The sequence below is a fragment of the Aythya marila genome, assembly GCF_965140915.1.
Source record: "Aythya marila genome assembly, chromosome: 5".
In the NCBI taxonomy this organism is placed as follows: domain Eukaryota; kingdom Metazoa; phylum Chordata; class Aves; order Anseriformes; family Anatidae; genus Aythya; species Aythya marila.
The window spans coordinates 16,996,487-17,020,413 of NC_139046.1; the positions used below are offsets into that span (position 1 = coordinate 16,996,487).

At 36.5% G+C, this 23,927-nt stretch overlaps 1 protein-coding gene across 3 annotated transcripts in view; it reads right to left on the minus strand.

The window, feature by feature from the left end:
* Positions 1 to 23,927, minus strand: part of DGLUCY (D-glutamate cyclase) — a 42,224-nt gene that overhangs the window by 17,684 nt on the left and 613 nt on the right. Inside the window, exons 2-8 of one of the 3 annotated variants that reach the window (XM_082762667.1) lie at positions 12,656 to 12,739; positions 9,580 to 9,691; positions 6,763 to 6,916; positions 5,857 to 6,055; positions 4,042 to 4,192; positions 2,379 to 2,501; positions 349 to 546 (exon numbers count right to left, since the gene is read on the minus strand). In XM_082762667.1, the coding sequence (XP_082618793.1) occupies positions 349 to 546; positions 2,379 to 2,501; positions 4,042 to 4,192; positions 5,857 to 6,055; positions 6,763 to 6,916; positions 9,580 to 9,682 (928 nt within the window). In that variant the 5' untranslated portion in view covers positions 9,683 to 9,691; positions 12,656 to 12,739. Of the gene's footprint in view, positions 1 to 348; positions 547 to 2,378; positions 2,502 to 4,041; positions 4,193 to 5,856; positions 6,056 to 6,762; positions 6,917 to 9,579; positions 9,692 to 10,684; positions 10,728 to 12,655; positions 12,740 to 23,927 lie in introns of those variants that run through there. The other 2 variants (XM_082762665.1, XM_082762666.1) reach the window with 2 other exon arrangements.

The window sequence follows — 23,927 nt, forward strand, 5'->3', positions numbered from 1 at the left end:
ATTTCAGATTTATTCAGCAACAGTGCTTATTCCCTGTGGATGCTCCAGTCTGCTGTAAACAGTGAAGCTTCTGTGTACTTTGAAAGAATGCAGTAATCACATTTAAATATGTTCCATTACCCATAAGGTTGAATGATTTGGGTCAAACTCTGATATTACATATAGTAATGAAAACAAAACAAAACTAGTTATATTAACTCACAGTAATGCACAAGTATTTTTTTAAAATCTTAAAATTGCCTTTAGGTTTTTATTGCATTCCTGAATTTTGTGGGCATCTACACAAGCACAATTGATATAGCAAATCCACTCAAGTAAGAGGTTTTTTGTTTGATTGATTGTTTTTACCTGGGTCTATTCCGATCAGGTTCTCCAGATTCTTTATCTTTTGTGTTGCTTCTGCTGACACCATACTATAATGCAAAGGATCTTGTGAAATGCAGTAGACTTGTGGGACTTCACTTGAGGACCCGACTGTAACACTGTCATTCTTTAGGTCAGTGATGAACATGCAGCCAGGAGAATGAGTAAAAGCTAATGGAGATCCTAGAACAGGTGAAAAAGATTCAATTAAACACTTTGTTATTGTGTTATATTGAAATACCAGAATGATAAAATCTCGAGAAGCAATTTAACAACACAGAGTCCCTGCCTGATGACACTTACAAAACAGGTGATATTTTAAGATACACTGCAGCAATAAATATACTTTGAGGAAAGAAATGTATGCATATACATCTGAAAATGTTTACACTTCTGAAAAGCTCATGTGGGTAGTTGAGAGCAGGTTTTTTTACACTATCCTCTTTAGTATAAGCTTCAGGCAATTTAGGAACTGAACGGTGGTACCCTTCAAGAAATTCAGTCAGGAATTGGCAAGTCTGAAAACTGGGTTTGACATGCATGAAAAAACTAAGAACAAGTTAACGCTGAAGTTTGCACAGGGTGTTGGTGATACTGTTTCTGTAAAAATAAATTGTCTAGATTCTAAACTGCTGCAGGAAGCTACAGTGTCTCTCTACCTTTGAATACAAATTTAATAGTGATATGGAAAAGCTGTGACAACTCCGTGCTGACAAGTAGTTGTCCTTTATCAGATTAAAAAAATGGGGAGGTTTAATATGCCTCACCAAACCATGTGTATAGACAATAATTTTGAGGAGCTAGCAGATGGATCTAAAGTACAGGTACTGCTGCTATGGCAGGATTTTAACTACTTAGCTGAGAGGGAAGCACAGCAAGATACAAACTGTATAAAGAGCTTTCAGAATCCATTAATGACAACTGTTTTTAATACAAGAAATGAAAAAATAAACAGAAGTAAAAATCAGTTCCAGGCCAAGGCGTGATAGATAGCTGCTTAGGCAACAGAGACTGGTAACTTTTTCCTCCTTTCTCCTTTCATGCATCCTGCATCACAGGGAAAACTGCTAGGGAACACAGGAGAGAGGGTAGACTTTTCACCTTGGATTTTGGAGTGGAGAAAAGGGGTTGTATGTAAGAACAGAACAAAACAACAACAACAAAAAAGCCTCTGTTCCTAGTGCTGAATGTATTTACAACACTTGCTGAGACCACTCAGATAACCAACTGTAGCATACCACAAGGGTTTTGCAGATCCTGCAGGGAAAGCAGGATGAAATGGATAACTTCCCAGGGCTCTCCCAATTATACTGTCTATCAGTATTAAGCTTTTTTTTTCTAACTAAAAATTTGAGGTTTCCTTCCACACTAGTGATTTAGAGCAATATATAACACTGTCACTATGGTTTAGTTGCATTTTCTTGCCCTTTGAACACATGCCTCTAATAAGTGAGTGGATAAAGTGCAGGATCACAACTCTTTACAGAGGACAAGGATTCCATTATATAAAGTGTGTCACATTTACTTCATTTTGGAACAAAAACTAAAAGATAAAAGTTCTTCACAAGACAATTACAAAGTCTTTTCTAGGTCAATCAGTTTGCTAGTTCTTGACGAGATGGAAAGATATCTGGCTGCTTTTTTTTGGCTTTCCCTTTTACTATTGTTTTACTGCACTGTGGTACAAAATAATACTTCAAAAGTTTAAAAAAGAAAACTTTTAAGTTCCTAGTTTTTAGTGATGCTCAAAAATGATGTTTTGATGCTGTCAGAGCTTTAAGTTTCTGACATTTCACAATGGAAAATAGTCCTATTAAAGGTTTTTTGTTGTTGTTGTTGGTGGTGGTTTTTTTTTATTGCTTGGCTGGGGCTTTTTTAGCTGACCCTAGGGCTCTGCAATGCAAATCAAGCCTATCAGCCAACTCATCCAGTCCACTATTTAAAAAAAATAAATAAAAAAGAGAAAGAAAAAGAGATTGAAGGATGATCTTAAAGTTTTCAAAGACTGTACATACTGCAGTTGATGACTGCTTCTACTCCTGTTACACCACAGGCCCAAAACACCGGAATATCACCAGGGTGAAGGTGAACTGGATCTCCATAGTCCGGTTTGGAAAGATCTTGTATTCCCAACAGACCTGTCATTGATCAACAATAAACCCATCACAGATTTCAGTCAAGCAGCAATATTACAAAAGGTGGGAGGGGACATCAAACATCATCAAGCAACACAGCTAGAATTACAGCAGTGGCAAATCCCACTACTGAAGTGGCATATTTAGTTTGCTTTCAGTGCATGTCCTCAGATCCTGAGCTGTCTTGTTTTCCCTTTATCTGTGTGACATCAATAAACATGTATTCACTTTATTTCTGCAGCAAAGTACAAACTAGACGTGTATGCTGAGTTCCCAAGATATTATAAATCTTATCTATCAATAAAATAATTATATTATTTTTCGCACTGGTAGACAAGAATAAATAACTGCAATGCAAAATGAGTTGTTTCTAGAACACATTTTCTGCTACTTTAGCTTCCTATCTTCTCTAGCTAAAGAAATGAGGAGTCTTTTACCTCTCTGGGTTAGGTAATTACATCTCACTCTTAGCCAGCTTTCATTAAATTGTCTTTTGCTTTAACAAAGCAAACACCTACTTCTTTTCTGGGTCATTCTAAGCACTTGCTCTCTTCCCCTTGCTTTTAAATTCCTAAGATGCTAAAGTTTACCGCTGTCTTTTCTGGAATTAGTTTGTACAATCTGTATATATATTCATTTACTCTTTTCTGTTAAAAATAAACACATAATGTATTCCTTCACTTTCCCAATCTCTACCCGAAGTAATGATTTATTACTCATTCCTCAGATTTAAGCACTCGGACCAAATATATTACTGGGTTGTATTGTTACCAATGACATCTCTTTCCATATTGTACTGTTACCAATGACATCTCTTTCCATACTCTGCAACATGATCAGGCTGTGTACACAGCTCTTGAGACTACTGATTGACTGACCAATTTCTGACAGCAGAGGGAATTTTTTTTATAGTGATCTATCTCCATACTATAGGTGGTCTACATCTTCCTTCCCTCCTTCCCTCCTTCCTTTTCCCCAAACAGCCTCCTGTTTATCTTTTTTGTTTTCAATCTTTCCTTGCAAAGAATAGGCCTGGACTTGTTCAAGCTGTTTAAAAAAATAAAAAATAAAAAGTCATATTTCTATTTATTCTGTCTTAAGTGTTTTGCTCAATGTATCTTATTTCAGTATTTTTAAAACATAATATGGTATTTTCTTTCACAGTCATCCATGAAGACACAAAATGCCTCCATACATACTTTTCCCCATGCTGTCAATCACTGCTACCCTGTTGCTGGGATCTTTGACAACAAGAAAGTATTCACACATAAATGAAACTGCATACATTTTAGGAGAATATGATTACATGTTTTACCAAAACTGTTTTTGCCATATAACTGCCTTTATGCATTAATTCTGTGTTTTGTTCATTCAAAATCTATCTCCCCACCCCGACTCCAATTCAGGTTTGTGACCATTAGAAAGGATTAAAACATGATAAAGCTAGCGCAGGTATTTTATTCCTACCACTTCTCATGGCTCCCCTTCAGCCATTTTTATTGACAATAAAGCATATGTAGAGTGAAACATGAAAAACACTGACCAGGGTCACCTATGTGAATTGGTGCTCCATGAGCTTCTTTTAGTTCAGATGTTGCTAGCACAGCTGCTTCCAATTTGCTTTCAGGAATTGGTCTCATTGTGACTACTAAGTTGCAGCAAAAAGTAGAAATACTGTAGCATGGCACAGCTGTCTGTCAGTTTAAAAGAATCAAAAGTATTAGAAGAAATAAGCCACAATACTAGCATTAATTTTAAATCTTTTTTTTTTTTTCCCCAAAAAACACACATTTTTCTTAGCATTTTTTTTTTAATTCTTGCTTCAGCACATGCAGCATCCAGCATGGTGAGCTCAGTATATTCTGAATATTGTCAGAAAACAACCCTCTGCTCCCTATGTAGAAAGTGAAAAGCTAACAAAAAGTATAGTGGTGACAAATCAGTTTGGTCTGAATCTATTATCTCTACTGGAATTCGGAGAAACCATGATACTCTGCAATGTGCAAGAGTCAACAACTGCTGCTGCTGCCAGTACCCTCTTCTAAAGAAGCAGCATGCCAGTTGTACACACACAACACCTTTTGTGCCTCTAGAAAGGATCTATGGAATTCATCAACTTTTCTGACTAGGATGCTGAAATCCTTTTTCTATTCAGAAATGAAGCAGCCTGGCTTTTTAGAACAGAAAGTCTGAGATGTAAATTGCATTTGAACATAAATGAGACGTAGACAGCAAGAGCTGCATAGTCAATGTTTTTACTTTTTTTGTTATATCTGTCACTGAAGAAACGCACTGTACATGTCTTTGAAATACAGATGAAATTCACCTAATTCTAAAATGTTATAATCAGATATATAATTGTAACTTTTTTCTTTAAGCTTCATAGGTCTCACATAAAACACATTTGTTTCTTCAGTTTGACCGGCAGTACAGCAAAATATTGTTAAATGATAACATTAAATAGAATAGTAACCTTTGTTTACCAGAACAGCATACTAATTGTGTGAAAAAGGCATGCAGATGCACTTAAATGTTCTTAATATTAAAGTGTCTACCTAGCAGAGTCAGGCTTATACTAGGACTTCTGCCCACATTAAAATCTGTGTTATACATCTTCTGATCATGGTTATAATTTTCAGTGCTATGGTAGACACCTCAGCTTTTTAGGAACACCTGTCCCAGAGGCCTGGGTTTCTAGCAAATGTGGAGTTTAAAGGCTCTACAGTCATAAGAGAAATCCAAGCTGTGACTGTCATATATGCAGAGCAAACTGCTAATGCTAGTTAGGCATTGGGACGGGTTGCCCAGGGAGGTGGTAGAGTCACCATCTCTGGGGGTGTTTACGGAAAGGTTGGACCTGGTGCTTAGGGATATGGTTTAGTGGTGCATTGGTAGTAGGGTGATGGTTGGACCAGATCATCTTGGAGGTCTTTTCCAAGCTTAATGATTCTATGATTGTACTGTCAAGGCTTATAAAAAGAATATTCTTAGTACAAGCTAGAACTGGTGTGGAGAGTGGGACATATATAAAGGTGATGATCAGAATAGCACATGCTTCATCAGCTGAAACAGAGAAGGAAACAAGCACCAAATCCAAATGAAATGGCTGCCATTGAACACACAAAAAACTGCCACCGTAAACAAAAACAAAAAAAATTCAGCCTTGCAGGAAGTTGAGAAAAGCACTGACCTGATATTTTACCCTATATTTTCATGCACTGAGCACTACTACCTGCCTAAAACTACTCTGCAAGTGGGAAAAAAAGTTCTGATTTTGCACGATAGTTATATGGCCATAAGATGAATATGGACAAATATGGAAAAAGTTACAGCAAAGACTATATGTATATCTACTTACCTTATACATGCTTACATTACATTCTTGTTCAACGTTTCTTATAGGAATGCCAGCATTTTGGATTGCTTTTTCAAAAGAAAAGCTGCAGCCTAAATAGAAAGTCACCATGTCCGTAAGTTGTTCCGAATATTCCTTTAGACTTTTTACAGATCCAGTGAAGGCTCCATGCTCATACACTCTATACTGTGGGCAGTCAGTCCTAACGAAATAAGAAGTTATCACAGCTTTAACATGTTTTTGAAAACAAGGCACATGACCAGAATGATCTAAATTGACTTTAACCTACTATCAAACCACAAGATCCAGCCTACTTTGTCCATTTTGTTTCATTCTGAGTAACAATGAAAAAACACAGACAAAACCAAACACTTTATTCTACACATAAACAGCATTCTACACAGCAAACAGAACATGTTAGAGTATCTTTGTATTTTTCATTGTATTTTTCAGGTTTTACAGGTAAATGTCCATTACACGTATCATGCCTCACGGATTCCAAAATTAGGGAGCTGTTTTAAGTTTTCTTTTTAGTATTTGCTAGAGAAGTACATCTTTTAAATTTCAGAGACCCTTAAAAATATAATGTGGTTACCTTGCCTAAACATAAGTAAATTAATTCTGCTCAGACTGCAAAACTTCTAGAAATTACACAAAAATTCACTTTTACATTAGAGAAAAACTTGCATTATTGATAATTATGATAAGAAGTTTCTCAAGAACTAGATGATTAGGCTGATTCTACTCTTTTATACTCATGCACAGTTTTCATTCAAAGGTATAACTACAAGAAAATAAATTTGTTCAAAATGTACAACAGTGAGAGCAGGTTATTCCCTGAAACTGATTTCTCCTAATCACCATCAGCACCCGCTGCAGAATTTTGAGAAGCAGTCAGCCCGTACTTACCTGATATCAGAATCACTACTCAGAGAAGGACATTTCCAGTCACCTGGTTTGCTTCTGTACAGCAATGGCAGAGGTCCATTGTTTGCATGACAGAACTTCTCAAAGTCATCAGCCAGGGACTTGTGCAAAATCACAATGTTAGCTTGTTTATAGCCTGAAATTGTGGAAGGTAGGAATGACTGCTTATTAATTCAGCTCCTTGTTTAAGAAACAAACTTTTCTGTATAGCTCTCTGTAAATGGTCTATAAAATTACCTGAAGGGAAATTTTATTTCAAAACTCTGTAATTGAATTAAAGAAATTTTAGAACTATTTTAAAAATTGTAGCCAGATGTACTCTGTATGTCAAGTAGTTCACAGCTAAAGTAGTAGGTAAACATGGAGAGTACTAGACTATGAAGAATGCATAATTATTTTCCTAAACAATTCTATGAACTTACATATAAACAAAATTTATTCTATAACCTGAGAAATTAGTATTGTATAGGAAAATGTTTTACTTGTGCAAATGTCAGCACAGAGCCAAAAAAAGGGGGGGTGGGAGGGGGACTGTTACATACCACACTTTAACCATTTTTAAAGTTCAATGCTAAGTTATAAATCATGGCCAGTATAACAGAAAAATGCTGATATTCTGTCCTCATGTAGCCCATTCCTTGACTATATAATTTTACCTTGGTCTGCAATTTAATAGAGAAGTTACAGCTCAGGAATAATCTCTTGCTTAGCACACTGAAACTCAGACATTTCTAATATTTCTAATTTAAAAGAACAAAATGAATATAACTGCTACACTTTCTTCACTCATAATGAGCTTTTATTTAAAACCTTACTGACTGCTACCACAAAACAGGTTCTAAAGATATTAATATTTGTGCAGTGTGTATCAATTTGTCTTGAAAACTTATTAAATACTGTGCCAGCTATTAGACAGGCAAGTAAGAGGCTGTGTAGAAGCTCCCACTTTCCTAAAGACAGTGGTAGTCTGAACTTGTGACTCTGGTAGTCATTCAAGAAGCAATCATTCAGTTGAAATCAATGATCTTCTTTAAAAGGCTGTAGAAATCGGCCAGATTTTACTTTTGACCAAAGCCAACCAAGAAACCAAAAGATAAAGCTATTCCTGATGGAAAAAATATAAAGCAAAGGCTTAAACCGAGGTAAGCATGTATTTGCATATTGAATGTGCCCACAAACTGCTCTTCTGGGACCAGCCAGCACAAAAATGCAGTTTATTACTAACAAAAGTTACTAAATACAGAAATAGCTCCTTGCTAAATACAGGAATTCATTTTTGTTAAATAAACATACTAAATTTACCACTGAATAAAATACTACATTGAGTTACCCTTTAGCCTCATTCCCTGCTGCCCATGTGAAATCTACAGGCACTTTCTACTTTGCTGCTGATATTCAGATTCTTAACCTTATGGTTTTAGCCAGTGCATTCAACTTAGACAACGATGAATTTAAAATACAAGTCACAGCTGACAGTCTGAATCTGTAGGCGACTTCCAAGCACACTGTAAACTCAGGAAGCTTCGGTAGTAACTCTTAGACAACTTTATTGCTACTCCTGATAACTATCCTTACTTTCTTTACAGATAAGTGTGTTGTTTTTTTTTTTTTCCTCTTCTTCCCATATAAGCTTAAGTATATATTCACACGATGTATCCAACATCAGGAACATATTCTTGAGCAGTGTTAATGAAGCTGGAAATGCTGATCAACTATGGCATTAGTTCAACAAACTAATATCCCAATTCAGAGCAGTTTCGAAAGAGTTTTTAATGCATTTGCTGAATGACAATGAAGGCAATAAGAAATAGTTATTTTAGTAGTATGTCTGAATTTGTTTTGGAAGTAAACTATTTTTTTTCAAATGTAAAAGCTAACGTTTAAAATCACTGCAGTAGCACATACATATACAAATACAGTTGGGGCAAACTGCAGATTATTAATGTTGTAACGTGTTTTCCATTAGTAGTTTTCAGCTTACATACTGATAGAAAATAAGACCATTATTTCAAGACTCACTATGATTCTAAAATATGTGCCTTAATGTTCTTATATTAATGTTAGTACACACAGCTTTGCTCATCAGCTACTTGCCACAGTATTTTTCATTACATTGTTACATTTTAAAGTTGATCAGAACAACAACACAGGAATCTCTACTTCTGTAAAAGTTGAGCTATGAGAGAAGACAAAGATCAATTCTCCAGAATGCATTCAGTTATCTTAGTATAGACCTATTCTTTCCCTCTCCATATAATTCCCAATCTTCCTGAGTAAGTAATTTCCAACTTCTGCAACAAACGAAGCAGGAAACTACTTTTGTGACTGTACTTCTCTAAGTCTTTCCCAACGTGTATCCTATGCACTAAGTAAAGCAAGGTCTCTGTGAATAACACAGCATGTGATCCTATAAATGGGATGATAGTGTGTGTAAGGAAAACCTGATTTAGGTAAAGATTTTTCAAATATTTTCTGCAACCATAATTTATCATTGACTTAACTGGGAGCTGGAGGATACACGGTAGTTTTGAAAACAAAATCCATGTAATTTACACAGGTAAGATGATTTCTCTGATGTAGTTCTATGATTTAAGAACCCAGTGTCAGGTGCTTACAATGTGATTTCAAAAACACCCAAGTGAGTTAAGAATTTAAGTCAGCTTGACATTTACTTCTGCTTTACTTCAGCTCTTTTGATAGTCCTAAACGCCTTTATAAACAAAGAAAGAAAAAAGTAAGGACATAGTTATGAAACTAAAATGGAGTCATTTTCTACTTAGAGCTGTTAGGTTTCCTTACCTTCTGCCATTCCAGAAGTATTACTGATACTGTGTCTGTTGCAACGAATTATTCTTCTTAGTACATGGGGAAGGAGAGATTTCAAGCCTCCTGTCAAGAGCATCCTTTCAGCCTTAACAGAAAGATGTTATAATAATAAATTTAAACACAATTACATGTATACAACTTCCTTCCTCTTCCTTCCCCTTCCTTCCCCTTCCTTCTTTCTTTCTCTCAAGTGCTGGAAAACTTAATTTCAATTTCTTCCTGATGCCCCACCAAGCTTATTATCACTGGGAAATCCTTCATTAAAACCCAAAAGGCAAATTAAAGTCAAAGGGCTGCTTCATTGACATTTTCTGATTAAACAGAAACTGAATCTTTAGATAAATCAACCAGAGATGTGCATGTTAACATTCTGGATAAAATGCAATGTTTTGCTGGCCTGTAATATAAGAAACAGACTTCTTTTTCCCTGTTAAATATTCATTTCCTAGAGTACTCACCCTTCCAAAATTTGCTATAAGTTTAAAATTGTAAAAACATAAATGGACTGATCTACCAAGCTACAATCTGTAATATTACGTCTGCTGAAAATGCTTTCAGACAATGAGCAATCCAACCTTGTGGTAAAAGTAACTATATTCAGAAAATGTCATTTTGATACATTTCATATATATTATACTTTTCAACTACTCATTATGTAGAAATGATATACTGAAATTATAATGAGTACTCCTGTGGCTATTCTTCCACTGGGAAAACAGACATACAGAAGTCACTTCATACAATCTGGAGTAGAAATAGAGATAAGTACCCTAATTACAGTCAGTATCTGGGTCTTTTTACATCTCTTGAAGACTGAACACAACTTTTTTCTACAGTCTAACCAAAGTCAACAGAAAGCTTTTCCCTGAGCCTAAACTATCTAGAAGTAAAAAGGGTTTATTATACAACTGCTAGGACTAAGTAAAATATAGTTCAGGGTAAAATAATAATTTGTCTCCTTATGATTTTAACCTTGATAACTTTTCATGGTCTAATTCAGAGATAACATATTTATCTAATCATATGTTCATTCTAACTAAATAAACTGAATTACTTTCCAAGCAACCAAATTACCAACCTCCAAGTTTTTCTTTAATTCAGAAGAAGCCATTCCTGGTGTCAATTGTAAGAAGTAATAAACATGATAAAAATTGTGCTGCTTTTTAAAAAGATGCCAATCAATTAATGTACAATGCAATGTTACAACCTTCTAGCAAAAGTTAACCTTTCTGTTAAAAATCAAAGTTTTCTGTTAAAGTTTTCTGTTAAAGTTTTCTGTTAAAGTTTTCTGTTAAAGTTTTCTGTTAAACTCAAAGTAAGAGCAGTAATATGTTTTGATGGAAATTATATTTTTATCACAGGTTGTCTGTCCAAAATGTTTCCCAAAGATTGCAGAATTCTGAGTGGTTAAGTTGGGTGCACTGAAATTTAGAGTAAGCTCTGTATCTGGTCTTTGAAGCCTGTAATGCTTAATTCTAAAATGATTACATAACATTGCCAGCCAAAAGAAATCAGCTTATACTTTTTTTTTCTGAACTCTAGCTTACTACTCTCCAACTCATCCCATCTTTTCTGCTTTTATATAACAGTCTATATGCTGCACAAAAAAATAGTCTTCGTTACAGAATTGTGAACAATTTCAAGCAAATGCTTTAAAGATAACTAGAATTTGGATTGAGAAATGTGACTAGATTCTAATCCAGGCCTATAGGAGACAATTTAAGAAACATTATTTTTACTGCAAAGAGAATTTCTAGCACTACTCTGGAACGATTCATTCAACCACATGTATTCATGTGATTCTTTCAAATTGTTTTTCTTCCTTTCTGAGTATCTTTGAAGTCATCTAATGGTCTTAAGAAGTACTAGCTTACTTGGATTTGAGAGACAGTCTGAAATTTGTGAATTTAGTTTGGGATGAAAGCTATCTTCAGCCAGGTACTTTATCCCAAATGCCCAAGAACGATGTTGGGCAAGCCTGATTTTCAATGCATAGAGTATATGTCCAGCAGAGAAAATGGAAGCACTTACGGAACTTTATTAGCAACATTTAGGCCTTTAAAAGTTTTAGGTTTATATGAAAGTAAGTGTTGAGCAAGCTCTAGTACCGCAAATATAAGTAGTGCCAAAATGCTGTCTCTTAAGTACCTTATGGAAACATTTGGGATTGTAGTTTCAATTTGTGAACACTGCCCCTAGCTGCAAAGCAAGATATATTGTTGATGAATTTGTTAGGAAGTGAATAATTTAAACATTACCTTTGTATAAAAGTAGGATGACTCTCCTCTTTCAGAGGAGAGACAAAACACGCCTTATAACCACTTGTTATCACTAAAGTTCCAGTGGAGATTTTCTAAAACTCTCAGGAACATTCTATAGGATAAAATTCTGAGTTACAACTTTAGATCACTGTATTTGCTATACAATGTCAGTAATAGATTATGTTGGTGTTTTTCTAGTCACTAAATTTGGACAGTCAATAAAAACTCTCAGAGGCTTATAGCAAAAAAGTAGCTTTTTGCTATTTGACTTCCTCAGGAATGGCTTATTTCTACACAGTATGTTGTTTCCCCATGCTGGGGGGCACCCTTAAGTTTAGATTCCCCAACCATCTCCAGGACATCCTGGAAAATCGTTAAAGACATCATGAGCATGGCTTGTTTGGGATGACAGGGGAAAAGTACCACAATAACTCAGGTCTTACAGCATCTTCTCCACCTTGACCCATCAGAATGCCTAATGAAGTGTATGGACTGGCTTCATGAGGCATGGGAGTAGCCCTCTATCTAAATGGTCTGGTACAGCTGTTAATCAGTAGTCAAGATCTGTCCCCTGGCCTGTCTTTTTCAACTCCTTTTATTTTGTTTTAAGATAGTTTCAGATAACAGTATCAGCTGTCTCATAGGAATATGCTGGATCATGATATGTGTAAGACAGGGTGTAGGATAAGTGTTAAAAAGTCCTCCAGAGAGGATGCTGACAGGGCCTATGAAATAGCCGTACATTTTGCAGATATTTAAATGAGATTATATTCATAATTATTCATTACCTGGGAAAATGGGAAGATGTCATTTAAGTGTCAGAAAGATTCCACTTTTAGATGTAGTGGGTGTGTCCATACTGCTGTGCTAAACTGCGTCAGATAAAAATGAAAAAATCGATAATAACACAAAAGGATTAATATATCCTTCAGAAGTGTCAGTGTGACTGTTTTGCGGTTACAAGTGTCAAGCAAATTCATGAAATAAAATGAAAAACATAGTATTTCTGCAATTTAAAAAAATGGATCATCTGCAAACAAACAGCCTGTAAAATGTGCTGCTGCTAAGAGCAACAAACAAGTCAACTTGAATACTGGAAAGCAGTTAATACCAATCTCTGATGTTTTAGGTCTGTTTTTCCAGTGGTGTTGGTACACATAAGAATATGGTTTAATGCAGTGATTTTTTTTGAAGTCTAATCTAGAGACTTGCTTGCATGTAGCCCAAAGTCTTTTTTGTGTGTGTGTGTGTAATATAATCTTGCAATTTATGTAACTTTTATCTTATTTTCAATTTAAAGTTCAATTAAAAGAATGGTTGGTGACATGCACGGGTTCACTGGCCAAAAGAAGCGCAGAGGTCACTAGGTAACACTGTTGGGCAGGTGTTTTTTTTTCCAGATATTGTCATGCAGGTAACTTACCCAAAGCTACTGCTGCACTAACAGGAACAGCAGGGTAACTTGAAACATGAGCCAGCCCACGGGCTGCCTTTACTGATACAGAATGGAAAGTAATCTAAACTAATTATAACCTATGAAAACCCTTTGTGTACTATGCTTGCCCTAGTATGAATATGGTTACAGAGGTTTGTTAACGTAAACAGGGCTTAAAAAGACCTGCTGCTTAATTATCAAGCTGATTTGAAATTCTGCCAAATGACTTCTGTGAAAAGTACAAACTTCTTTGAAAATTCACTCCACCTCATTTTCCAAACAGGTCTCACAGTTATACTTGTGATGCTTTATTTGAAGAATCCATTAATGATCCTTTTTGTCCCCATCTGCTTTGAATCATTTGAAAGCACAGAAGTGCTTTGTGTACAACTCCAAAGAGGAAGTGCTTTATATGTTTTCAGATAGTGGTTCATCTAGCAAATTAAGGTTGAACTCTACATTTGAAATACGGGGTATTTGGCTTTGAAATTTAGAAACCTTTAGATAAGGGTCATAAATAGATATCTAAGTTAGTTTCCATTAGTGTTCTCTGCTGCCTAAAGCACTTTGTTTACACTAAAGATCCTGCAGATTGCGTCATTATAAAAAACTGGTAAAAGAACCAATGCATCTTTGAGGCAATCTTGTTTACTTGAGGAAAAAAAAAAACACGCAATGTTTAGTTTATCCCAGTATAATATGAACAAGAAACAGAAAGCAATGACCAGTTGCAAAGCAGCCATTTAAGACAGCACTCCATGTTAGTGTGACACATCTTGTACAGCACCTATCCCCTGAACTTTCACCACTACATTTATATTATTTTACACACAGCTTCTGCTCAGGGACAAAATTGTTTCTGAAGTGGAGAAATCTGGGCAGAGATTTGTTCTTTAGAGACTAGAGAATAGTTCAAGCCCTGCCCTTGCATGGATAGAATCTATCCACAATTTGGGTTGTTTAGGCTTTTATATCCTTCTCAAAGGTGGGAGGCCTCATATATCCTTCCAGTCCCTTGGATCATATCCTAGTTCCTGCATACTTCCCCCATCATCTTACATAAACATATGACCAACAGGCTTTGGAACAGCCACCTCATTTATACACACCTTTAGCAAGATAAAATACACACATAAGAAAAGACAAGGGCCTTTATCAAGATTAAAAATACTGCTGTCATACCTTTGACTTTGCTGACAGGAATACTTAACCAGCTGCAGGAGGAAGAGACAGAAAATGATCTACCAGAGGTTATTTTAGTTTAACACGAACTGCTTATTCAATTTCAAGAAATTGAAAAACAAAACAAAACCATCAGGCTGGCATGTAAATGTAGTTTCCTGATCTACCCTGAGGTACTGAAAAGGCTTAAAATCACTCTACAATTCTCTGGGCTGAGTCCAGTCACCATTTTTTTTACCTGGGCCTCTTCAAGCACTGAAGCAGCTTGAGGATGCAGGAGGGCCTTGCTTGCTGGCCATCAGTGCCAGACTTTTCCCCCCGCTTTTCTCCTAACCAGTGGAATGCTGCATGTTGGGACCAAGGCAATGAGCATTGGCTGGATAAAAATTCTTGTAGCGAGGAAAATTTTTCTTCCCAATCATACTCATGTGGAAGGAAAGTGGAAGTCCATAGGACAAAGTACAGTGACTTGTACTGCATTGTTTGCAAAGCAGCAGTCATAGGTGCTTATCTTGATAGCCAAGTATGTCACCACCCAGGTTACACCCAGTCATGTCATGCATGATCACAGCATTGACGGGGTGCCTGTTCCTCCCAAGGAATTCCATCCAGATGTAAGCAGATGAGTGATGTTCTGATCCCTACACACCCTAAAAATAGTACCATGCTCCCAAAGAACACTGCTATGCTCCTGCTGTACAGGTTATTCACGTTACCCCCAGGACTATGTCATTTCACGGATGTCTACCAGCAGCTGTGAAGTCACTGTATCCACAGCTCTTCACCAAGCAGAGACATTTACATTCTGGCTGCAAGAGCTCAGGGCCTGACTGGCAAACACAATACATACTTATTTGGTAGACTGCATCAGAAAGCCCAGAAATCATCAGAGTTCATCATCCTTCAATTTGTGAACAAGAACTTGAAGGATTAGTGAATTTTAATCCTGAATTAAAACACCTTGTGGTGGGACCCAAATGAAGATCTGTAACTCATCCATAGCTTTTTTTCCCCTAAATATACAGAGACAATATGAGATTCAATGTCAAGTGAACCTTTGAGGACCTCTGCCTTGCAGTAACAGGAGGGGTAGAAAACCTGAAGGATGTGGCAACTCAGGCAAGCAAATGAGAGTATTACTACCCTGACCTGATTGCCCAATCATCTGTAGAAGTCAGGAAATAACTTGTTTTATAGATAAATGGCAACCACAGTGATCATGGGAAGAGATATTCTGCAAGTGGTATGTTGGTGCTGCAGAGCAGGCATCAGAAACTTCATCAGTGCCTCCAGTTGTCCTCTCCATTTCTGAACTCAGAGCAGTCATTCAAGACCTGCATACAATGTAATCCTCCCACTGGGCAACTGTCCTCATCCACCAGAATCACCTTTGATTAAGTAGAGACTGGGTTCCCCTAGGGCTGCAATGGTGGGTACTGTTTAGGAGAAAGATGGTTTTGAACTGAAGCATTGTGTCCTGAAAAGCAAATCTCCAATCATGTAACACTTGTAATGTGAGGGGAAGGATTCAGGCCCTTATCAGGCCCTTACCTGGTCAGCTTCACCTCACAGTATGTGGGTGGTCCTGAAGCAGTCAGTCTATCATGAGGATTCAGAGGGTCATCATTGGTGGCAACAGCACCCTGGTTATGCAGTAAGTGCACAGGGAATGTTAAGCAGCTCTGTTAGGCTAGGGTCCTAATGCAGGCCATGCTAGCATAGCTATGCACAGCATGGAGGAGTCAGAGCATGTTCTGAATCTAAACTAGTCTTACTCTAGTCACGAAATGGTAATATGGCACTTTGCATCGTGCAAGTAGAGAATAAATTGAAGAAAAATATGGGACTTACAAGAGCAATGTTTTATGCTACCATTTTGGTTTGTGCTGGTTCTGCTGGCAGAAACGTATAGTCATTCCTAATGTATCAACGAACATTCATTTAAGGTGGAGAAACTGGAAGGTTCAGAGTAATGGTAGAGAGAGAACTTCTCATGTAAGTTTCCAGTTACAGACTAGATCAGGTATCTGATGACTAAGTGCTGTCACTCTTAGATATCCAGTGTTTAATACAATAAACTACGGTATTCAATGCAGTTAAAGCAATTAGAGTGAGCATCTCAAACTGCTAGCTTCATGTGCAGTTTCAGTAGAAGCTCAAGAATTTTGAAAAAACACAGGCTTCAACTTTTTAGCCCATACAATTAATCCTCAACTTCTACTGCTTTCCCTATGAGGAAACGGTAAGTTGAATAAGACCTGCAGGCCTGTCACCCTCACACCTTTTGTCACCACAGAATCGTATTTTTAAAATGCAGCATTGGTGCTAAAGAGATGATTCATAATGCTGCAGCATCGGTTACCTGGTTTTAAAGAGATGTTAATGTCATCATTTTGATTTTCATTACTACACAATACGAAGCTAAGGGCTGTAAATGCCTTATGCGTCAATAGCCTGATTTTATATTTTTAAAAGACCTGAACTACAGAGGATTTATCTCAGTGTGCTCTAGTTCCAAATTCAATTTTTTAATGGAGACTTGAGCCGATATTTTGTATACAGGCAGTACAGAACAAAAGTTAAGCTATTACTATTTTTTTATTATGTATTTATTTGGGGCTTTGTTCCTAGATATGGCTCAGGTTATATGCACAAACCCTTGTCTCTGATTTTGCAATGTAAGGACTCAAACCTGTACTGCCTCTCTGCATATAAGTAAAAGAGAAAAGCAGTCCTGTTCAGTTCAAGGACAGATGAAGTGCTCAGACATTTGCTGTATTGTACTTCATCTATGTGACTGTTTGCAAACAAGCTATGTACTATACACAGATCTGAATAAAGAATGATGTGACAGGAGAGATTAATTTAAGGTAAAGACAGAAGAAGATACAAGCAATATATATACTTTATAAAAATACATGTGTATGGGACAAGATAACATCCTTGATAAAAAGAAAGTTATAATTACTATTGCTGAACCATACAGCTACTATACACACACACTTGACATAGAAAAGATAACTTACCAAGAGGATATAAAAGAATATGAAACCATTTATAAAAATTAAGAAATCTGTGGTCTCCTAATCAAACAATAAACATGCTTTTTCATCTTGTTTACTGGAAATTTTAAAAACTAAGCATTCTGAGTAGGTCCAGCTTCAGTTTGGAAAATATTACACAATATTTTCCACTCCTATTGAAGAAGGAAACGATTACAATCTGTACTTGGTTTCCAACTCTGGACAAAAAAAAAAAGTGTCTATGAATATATATATATCTACACATATATGTGCATTCATTCCATGGTTGATCACATAGAGAAAACTTCTCAATTAAAGAGAGTTATTTCAATGGTTATCCTAAAGTTCAAGATGTGTATGTGAGTCTTCTATGGTTACTAAGTATACAAAAGAAAGTACGCAAAACAAAGTGCATTAAGCAAGCATTGTTTAGGATACAATCTATGCATATTAAAAATAGCTAAAAGTATTAACAGAAATGCATCTGAATTCGGTCACCTTGGGTTCATGAGTTGTGCAGAAGTCACACATCTGAAATGTATTTCCTAAAAATAAACTCTGAAGCAGAGGATGCTGTGCTTATAGATGGACCGTTTTGTTCCTAATAGACATGTATTTTTGATGGAGAATCAATACCTGACCTTATATAGTAATTATCAGCTTCAGTGAAAAAGACAGTTTTTCCAGTTTTCAGTTGTGGTCTAAGGGTTTTCATCATATTACATTAATGAGAAATTTTGGGAAACATCTTTTTTTTTTTTTTCTTTTTTTTTTTTTCTTTTCTTTTTTTCTGTGTCTGTATATTGCTCAGCACAAAAGAGTGCCAGTCTATAGCCAGGGCTTTTCAGCATCACTGCAGTGTGATGCAACCTCTTACCTGCACCAAACACTTGTCCTGTGACTACAACCGTAAGCTTATGTTTTCAATTCTAGATTGAAACATCTGCTTAAATAACCTCTGACATGTAATACTGCACATAAAATAAGATTGTAAATTAATTCTTTAGATCTTTTTATAATAAATCAGAATAAATTACTGGCTTCTTTGTAGCAGTTTATGAATACTATAGGTAACCTGAATGCTAAGATATTTATTGCATGAATGTGTGGACTTAATATCCAGATGCAAGACAAATAAATAACCAGGAAAGCCAAGAGATGAGCTGCTAAGATAAGAGATAAGTTGCTCTCAAGTAAATAGCTAAAGATTTGCAATTAACATTCTGTGAACAGGTAATAGTAAGGTAGTAAGCCTTTAAATGTTTTGGTTTTATTGTTATTCTAGACAGGGCTATGTTCTAATAAGGCTGTATGATTTCTTGATTTGTCCCTTCTAAGAATCTCAACAGGAATGAAGTTTACAAAACCACAGAACAATCAAATAAACAGGACCAAAATAGATTGCTGTAGGCCAAAGCTTCATCTATAAGAGGATTCACTGTGAAGCTTCAACCCAGAGAGGTAAAAGCATTAATAGGAAGCAACCACTGATAATGTGCATAATCACTTGCAACTATGACAATACCATCCTTGAATATGTAATTGAAGACAAACGTTGCTGCTACTGTAGCAGAGGTAGGGAGTAGGGGGGAGCAGGCTGCTCTCTTGGGGTTGTGTGGGTGGGGCAAGAATTCATTTGCCTCTGCAGAGAAAAAGAGGCACTGTTGGTTTTGAGAAGGTATGATTGCTTTTTCTTGGGATATCTGAAGCCAGAGAGGGTACATAAAGGGCTCCAGAAAGCATGATACCGGTCTGTCTTGAAACACAAGGTTAAAAAAGGGATTAACTGTCAAAAGGGAGGGACTCATAATTTTTGCAGAGATTGCCTTCATCCCCTCCTATAACCAAAGAACAGTGCTCCAGGACTGCAGTGAACATTGCAGGTTCATGGCCAATCCCATGTGACTTGTAATTGTTGCTCTAGTACTTGCTAAAGCAATCCAAACGCTTTTTTTTTTTTTTTTTTTTTTTTTGTCTGCTTGTGTGTGTGTCTAATGCATGAAGCAAACAAATACTTCACACTTGTCCACTGTCTTTCATCACATAGTTTTCTAAAGAGAAATACTGTCACATAGGGGAACAGTTTTACTGATTTTTAATCTAAAGAGTTAGGAAAATAACATAAAGCTTCTAACAACATCTCACTACCACCCAAAACCAAATGCTTTGGTGGGAAGACATCTTAAGGCCACATTGCAAATGTATGCTACTCAGAGAGCGTGTGGTTAAGTTAAAGCGATACCCTAACTTCACGGTTTATTGCAAAGAATGCTGCGAATCCGTGGGGTTCACCTCATTTGACTTCACATTTTGAAGATGCAAACATCTACTGCATCTTGCTAAAGTTGTAGAAAGGCAACATTGAGTCCAATGAGAAGCAAATCACTTACTACTCAGTTTCTGTAATTATACGGTTGGATTTCATGTAATAAAATCTGGCTGAATAGGAATGTGTTCCTTTGAAATTGGAGAGAGACCTGGTATTAGTGTAAAGCTTCATTAAATACCAGAAAATGCTGGGGGTGGGGGTAGAGGGCTGTCGTAGCTCAGAGTTATTGGAGTTATTTACAATGTCAACAATCTATATTGCTGTAACGTTTCCAATAAATACATTAGCAGGCAGTCACAACACAAAAGTAGTTTTCAATGTGACATGTTGTAAAGAAGAGGATGCCAAACCTTACTCTTAGACAGACTTTCTAAATGACAGCCAAAAGAAAATTGTTTAAAGAGACATTTCTGTGCACAAAAGGCTAACGCTCTGGAGAAAATGCAAATCTTGAGGATTTTAGAAAAGGAGTGTAAAATGCCTTCTGACCAACGTGAATTCTGATATCCTCTCAGAAGAGTGTCACAGCCAAACAGCTTACATCAGAAAAGAGGTGTATTGAAACTGCCAGTTCTAGCATCTAAATAACCTATGTTTCCCTGTAAACTCTTTACCTGAGAAAGTACAGCTGTGCATGGATTATTGAAATCTCAGAGAACTGTTGGTGCCTGATACATATCCCATGCTTACTGCAAATATTGTACTGGGCAACATGAGGCAGGGAGACTTGTGCTTCACACTCTAGGTTTGAATATCAAAGAGTGGCAGATCCAACAGAAAAGACTGCATAGCCCGGAGGAGCTAAAAGGTAACAATTCTTCACTCTCTCCCTTTTTTTAAACTAAATAATTTTGGGTCATCAGACTGTGCTAGTAAGCAGCAAACTCAAAGCAAACACATGGAGGTTTTTCTTCATACACTGCATGCTTAAGCTGTAGAAGTTTCTGGCTATGGCGTTGTGACACCACATAGCTGCTACTGGACAGCACTGGAGACACTATGCTGAGCTTGATCTGCATCCTGTCTCAAAAAATCAGTAGAGCATCTCCTGTTTTTATAATCCTTTGTAATATTATGTGATTGTTTAAAATGTTCTCTTCTGCTATTTCAAGTAATGGGAATACCTCATCTTTTTGACTTTAAAAGAGTAATTTCAAAATCAATAACCATTTAACTTTCGTCAAGGCAAAGGAAACAAGCATACAGGAGTCTCTGCAATATTGTTGACTTTATTAATCTTTTTGCTCCATGGTAATTTAACAGATGCAATATCTTTAAATATGACAGTAGAGAAACGTTGTGGAAATGAACTTAATGGTTTTCATTCATGCTTTTCAAAAACTGCCTCTCCACCTTCATTACATGTCATTTTTTTCACTATCTCCTTTTTTTGACTTCAAGTACTACAATGCATACCTTCAAGCTCTGCCTGTTAATCTTTTTTTTTTTTTTTTTCTCATGTTTTTGCTTCCTTCTTTGGGGGTGGAGAGCAGATGCATGGCTTCTGAAACTATCAGGATGTACTCACAGTCTCCATGCTGAGTTAAAAGTTTTAATTTCCTCATCTCTAGCTTTCAGATCATGTTGATTAGCTTCTCCTTTTTAAAGTTCCCTTCTCCAAAATTTAGAGACAATTTTCAAAATAATGAGAATTTTCATGAGTTTTCTGAAACGGATTTTGAGCTTAATTACAATGCAGTCAGTATTACTCAGAGTTTTAAAGATACCGTTATGTGGAACATCCCTCTGTGTTTTTTACAACAAATTTGAAAAGAATTTCAAATTGCTGTGAGTGAGTGACGATTAGGATCGAAAAAACAATTATTCGTATTAACTAGAAATTCCAGCTCTGTCTAGCTTAGGCATTTAAGCAGATCAGAAATTGAAATAACCCCCCTACTTCTGTTCTGCTAGATAGTACGGCTTCCTTTCCTCTCTGAACGGTGTTCACTCATTTTCCTTTTCCTCATTAGAAAACAAGTAATATAACATATTTAAAATTGTTTCTCTTCTAGAGCCATAGAGATTTTTAACAAACTTTTGAAAGTACTGCTTTCAGAAGGGACAGTAGGTGTACTGTAATCAAAGAAAAAATATACTTTTAGTGGAGAAATGATTACTAACTGAAAGAGGACTTAAGTTTAATCACAGAAATAAATTTTCATGTAAAGATGTAACTCTAGGATCAGTGACACATCTTCATCACTTACATTCACTCTTTCAAGAAACGATCCACTTCCTGACAGAGCTGTACCACTTCCGTTAAAAGAATTATTAGGCATGGATGCTTAGCATAACTTCTCCTTTCATGGTATGACATTAAGCGGTTTTAGAGAGATAAAACTGTTGGCTGGAGCAGTTGCATGCAAAAATGCTTAAAACAGCATATTTACCTACCCTATTTACTTTTTGACAATTATTGAGCACAAAGTGTTCAAATGCAGATTTAAAAGGAAAATAAATGGTTAAATACAGATAATATATGTAAACGAGGAATTAGTACCTTTACTGCATTAAGATTTTACCCAAAGACCATTTCATGTTCTGAATGTTCTTCCTGGGGAATCCTTGCTTAAATTAATTTATTGTTTTCCAAAATTGGATCCTCTTTTTCCCTCGCTGTGCAAATGTTCTCTGTGATTATGGGGAACACTTTGTATCATCCAGCTTTCCAACATTTGTACTTTGAAAATAGCATCTATTTTTGTAACAATTCAATGACCATAAGAAAGTGCTACATGTCTTCAACCTTAGCACCATATAAACTACCTTTTTCATATGCAGCTCCTCTTCAGAGAGAAAGTAAATCAAGTATGTCAATGGTGTAAAGCAGTGACACCCTGGAAGTATGCAGCTACAGCACTCATTTTCTTCTTTCTTTCTGTCTCATTTCCTCTCAGAAGTCTGTATATTGAGCATTTCAATTTCATTTTCACCTCAGTTCTCAAACCATCTTGGCACACCAGCTCTTTTCGAACCCAAAAGGAAATGTGATACTTTTTCTTAAATGTTCAGCGATATCTTTCCATGTGGGTATTTCCCACAACATTTTTTCCTGTCTCTCTTTGCAATTAGGAATGGCAAGTAAATCTACATATTTCTGAACAGTTGTGTTGTGGGGTAGGTAAGGGACATCTATCTTTAGAACTCTGTTACTCCATGTTCCCAAACTTGCAGCACATGCTCAGCTCAAACATTGAACTGTTGGCTGACTGACCTGTCAGGCTGCTCTTATTGTACACATGAGTATCAGCATGACTCAAAAATACCATGTACAAAATAGACATCTGCATTATAGAGGGCAAGTGGCTCCTCACTACCCAATAGTCTTTAATTGTTTTTATTTCTTTTTGTTTTAACACTGGAGAGGTAATCTGTTGAATGCTCAACCATGCCAAATAGTATTTTTTTTTTTTTGTTCAGTGTTATTGCACACACCTGAAGTATTATTTAAAACGCAAATAACATTTTCAGTCAGTTATACTGCACTCTGAGCTGCTCTTCCAAAAGTACAGTTTACATAGCAAGGGTGGTTTTACTTCTCCAAACTATAAAGCAATCTGTTACAGACCATTCTAGGCTCCCTGTGGGTCTATAGCCCATGATTGTTTCTGTACTTTTCACATGCCTTCTTTGGCTGCAGGCTCAAGCCAATTACCTCCTTCATCTGACTCTGTGACTCTCTCAGTTAGTTATTTAAACGGGACAAATGCAGAATCTGAGTGCTTGTAACACAACTATCCGTGTTCCTGACTGATGGTGTGCTTTTGGGTATGGTTGGGCCCCTGACTAGTACCCTCTCAATGTCCTTGTAGAAACTGGGGGCCAGCATGGCTCAGTAACTGTTTACAATCTCGCTAAATCCAGGAAGCAGTATGGAAAAGGCCACCCTGATTTGAAAAGTAAAGAATTTAGTTGTATGCTTGCAAATTATGCCATGTTGTCACCTGCCCTGACACCTAGAGAATGAATCTTGCTCTGTTTTATTTACTGCTACAGATGTAACCTGTATATTTCCAACTACCTGTAAATCCTATCTACCCTTAACAGTGACAAAACTCTGCCCTTTTACAAATGACCACAAGGCCAGA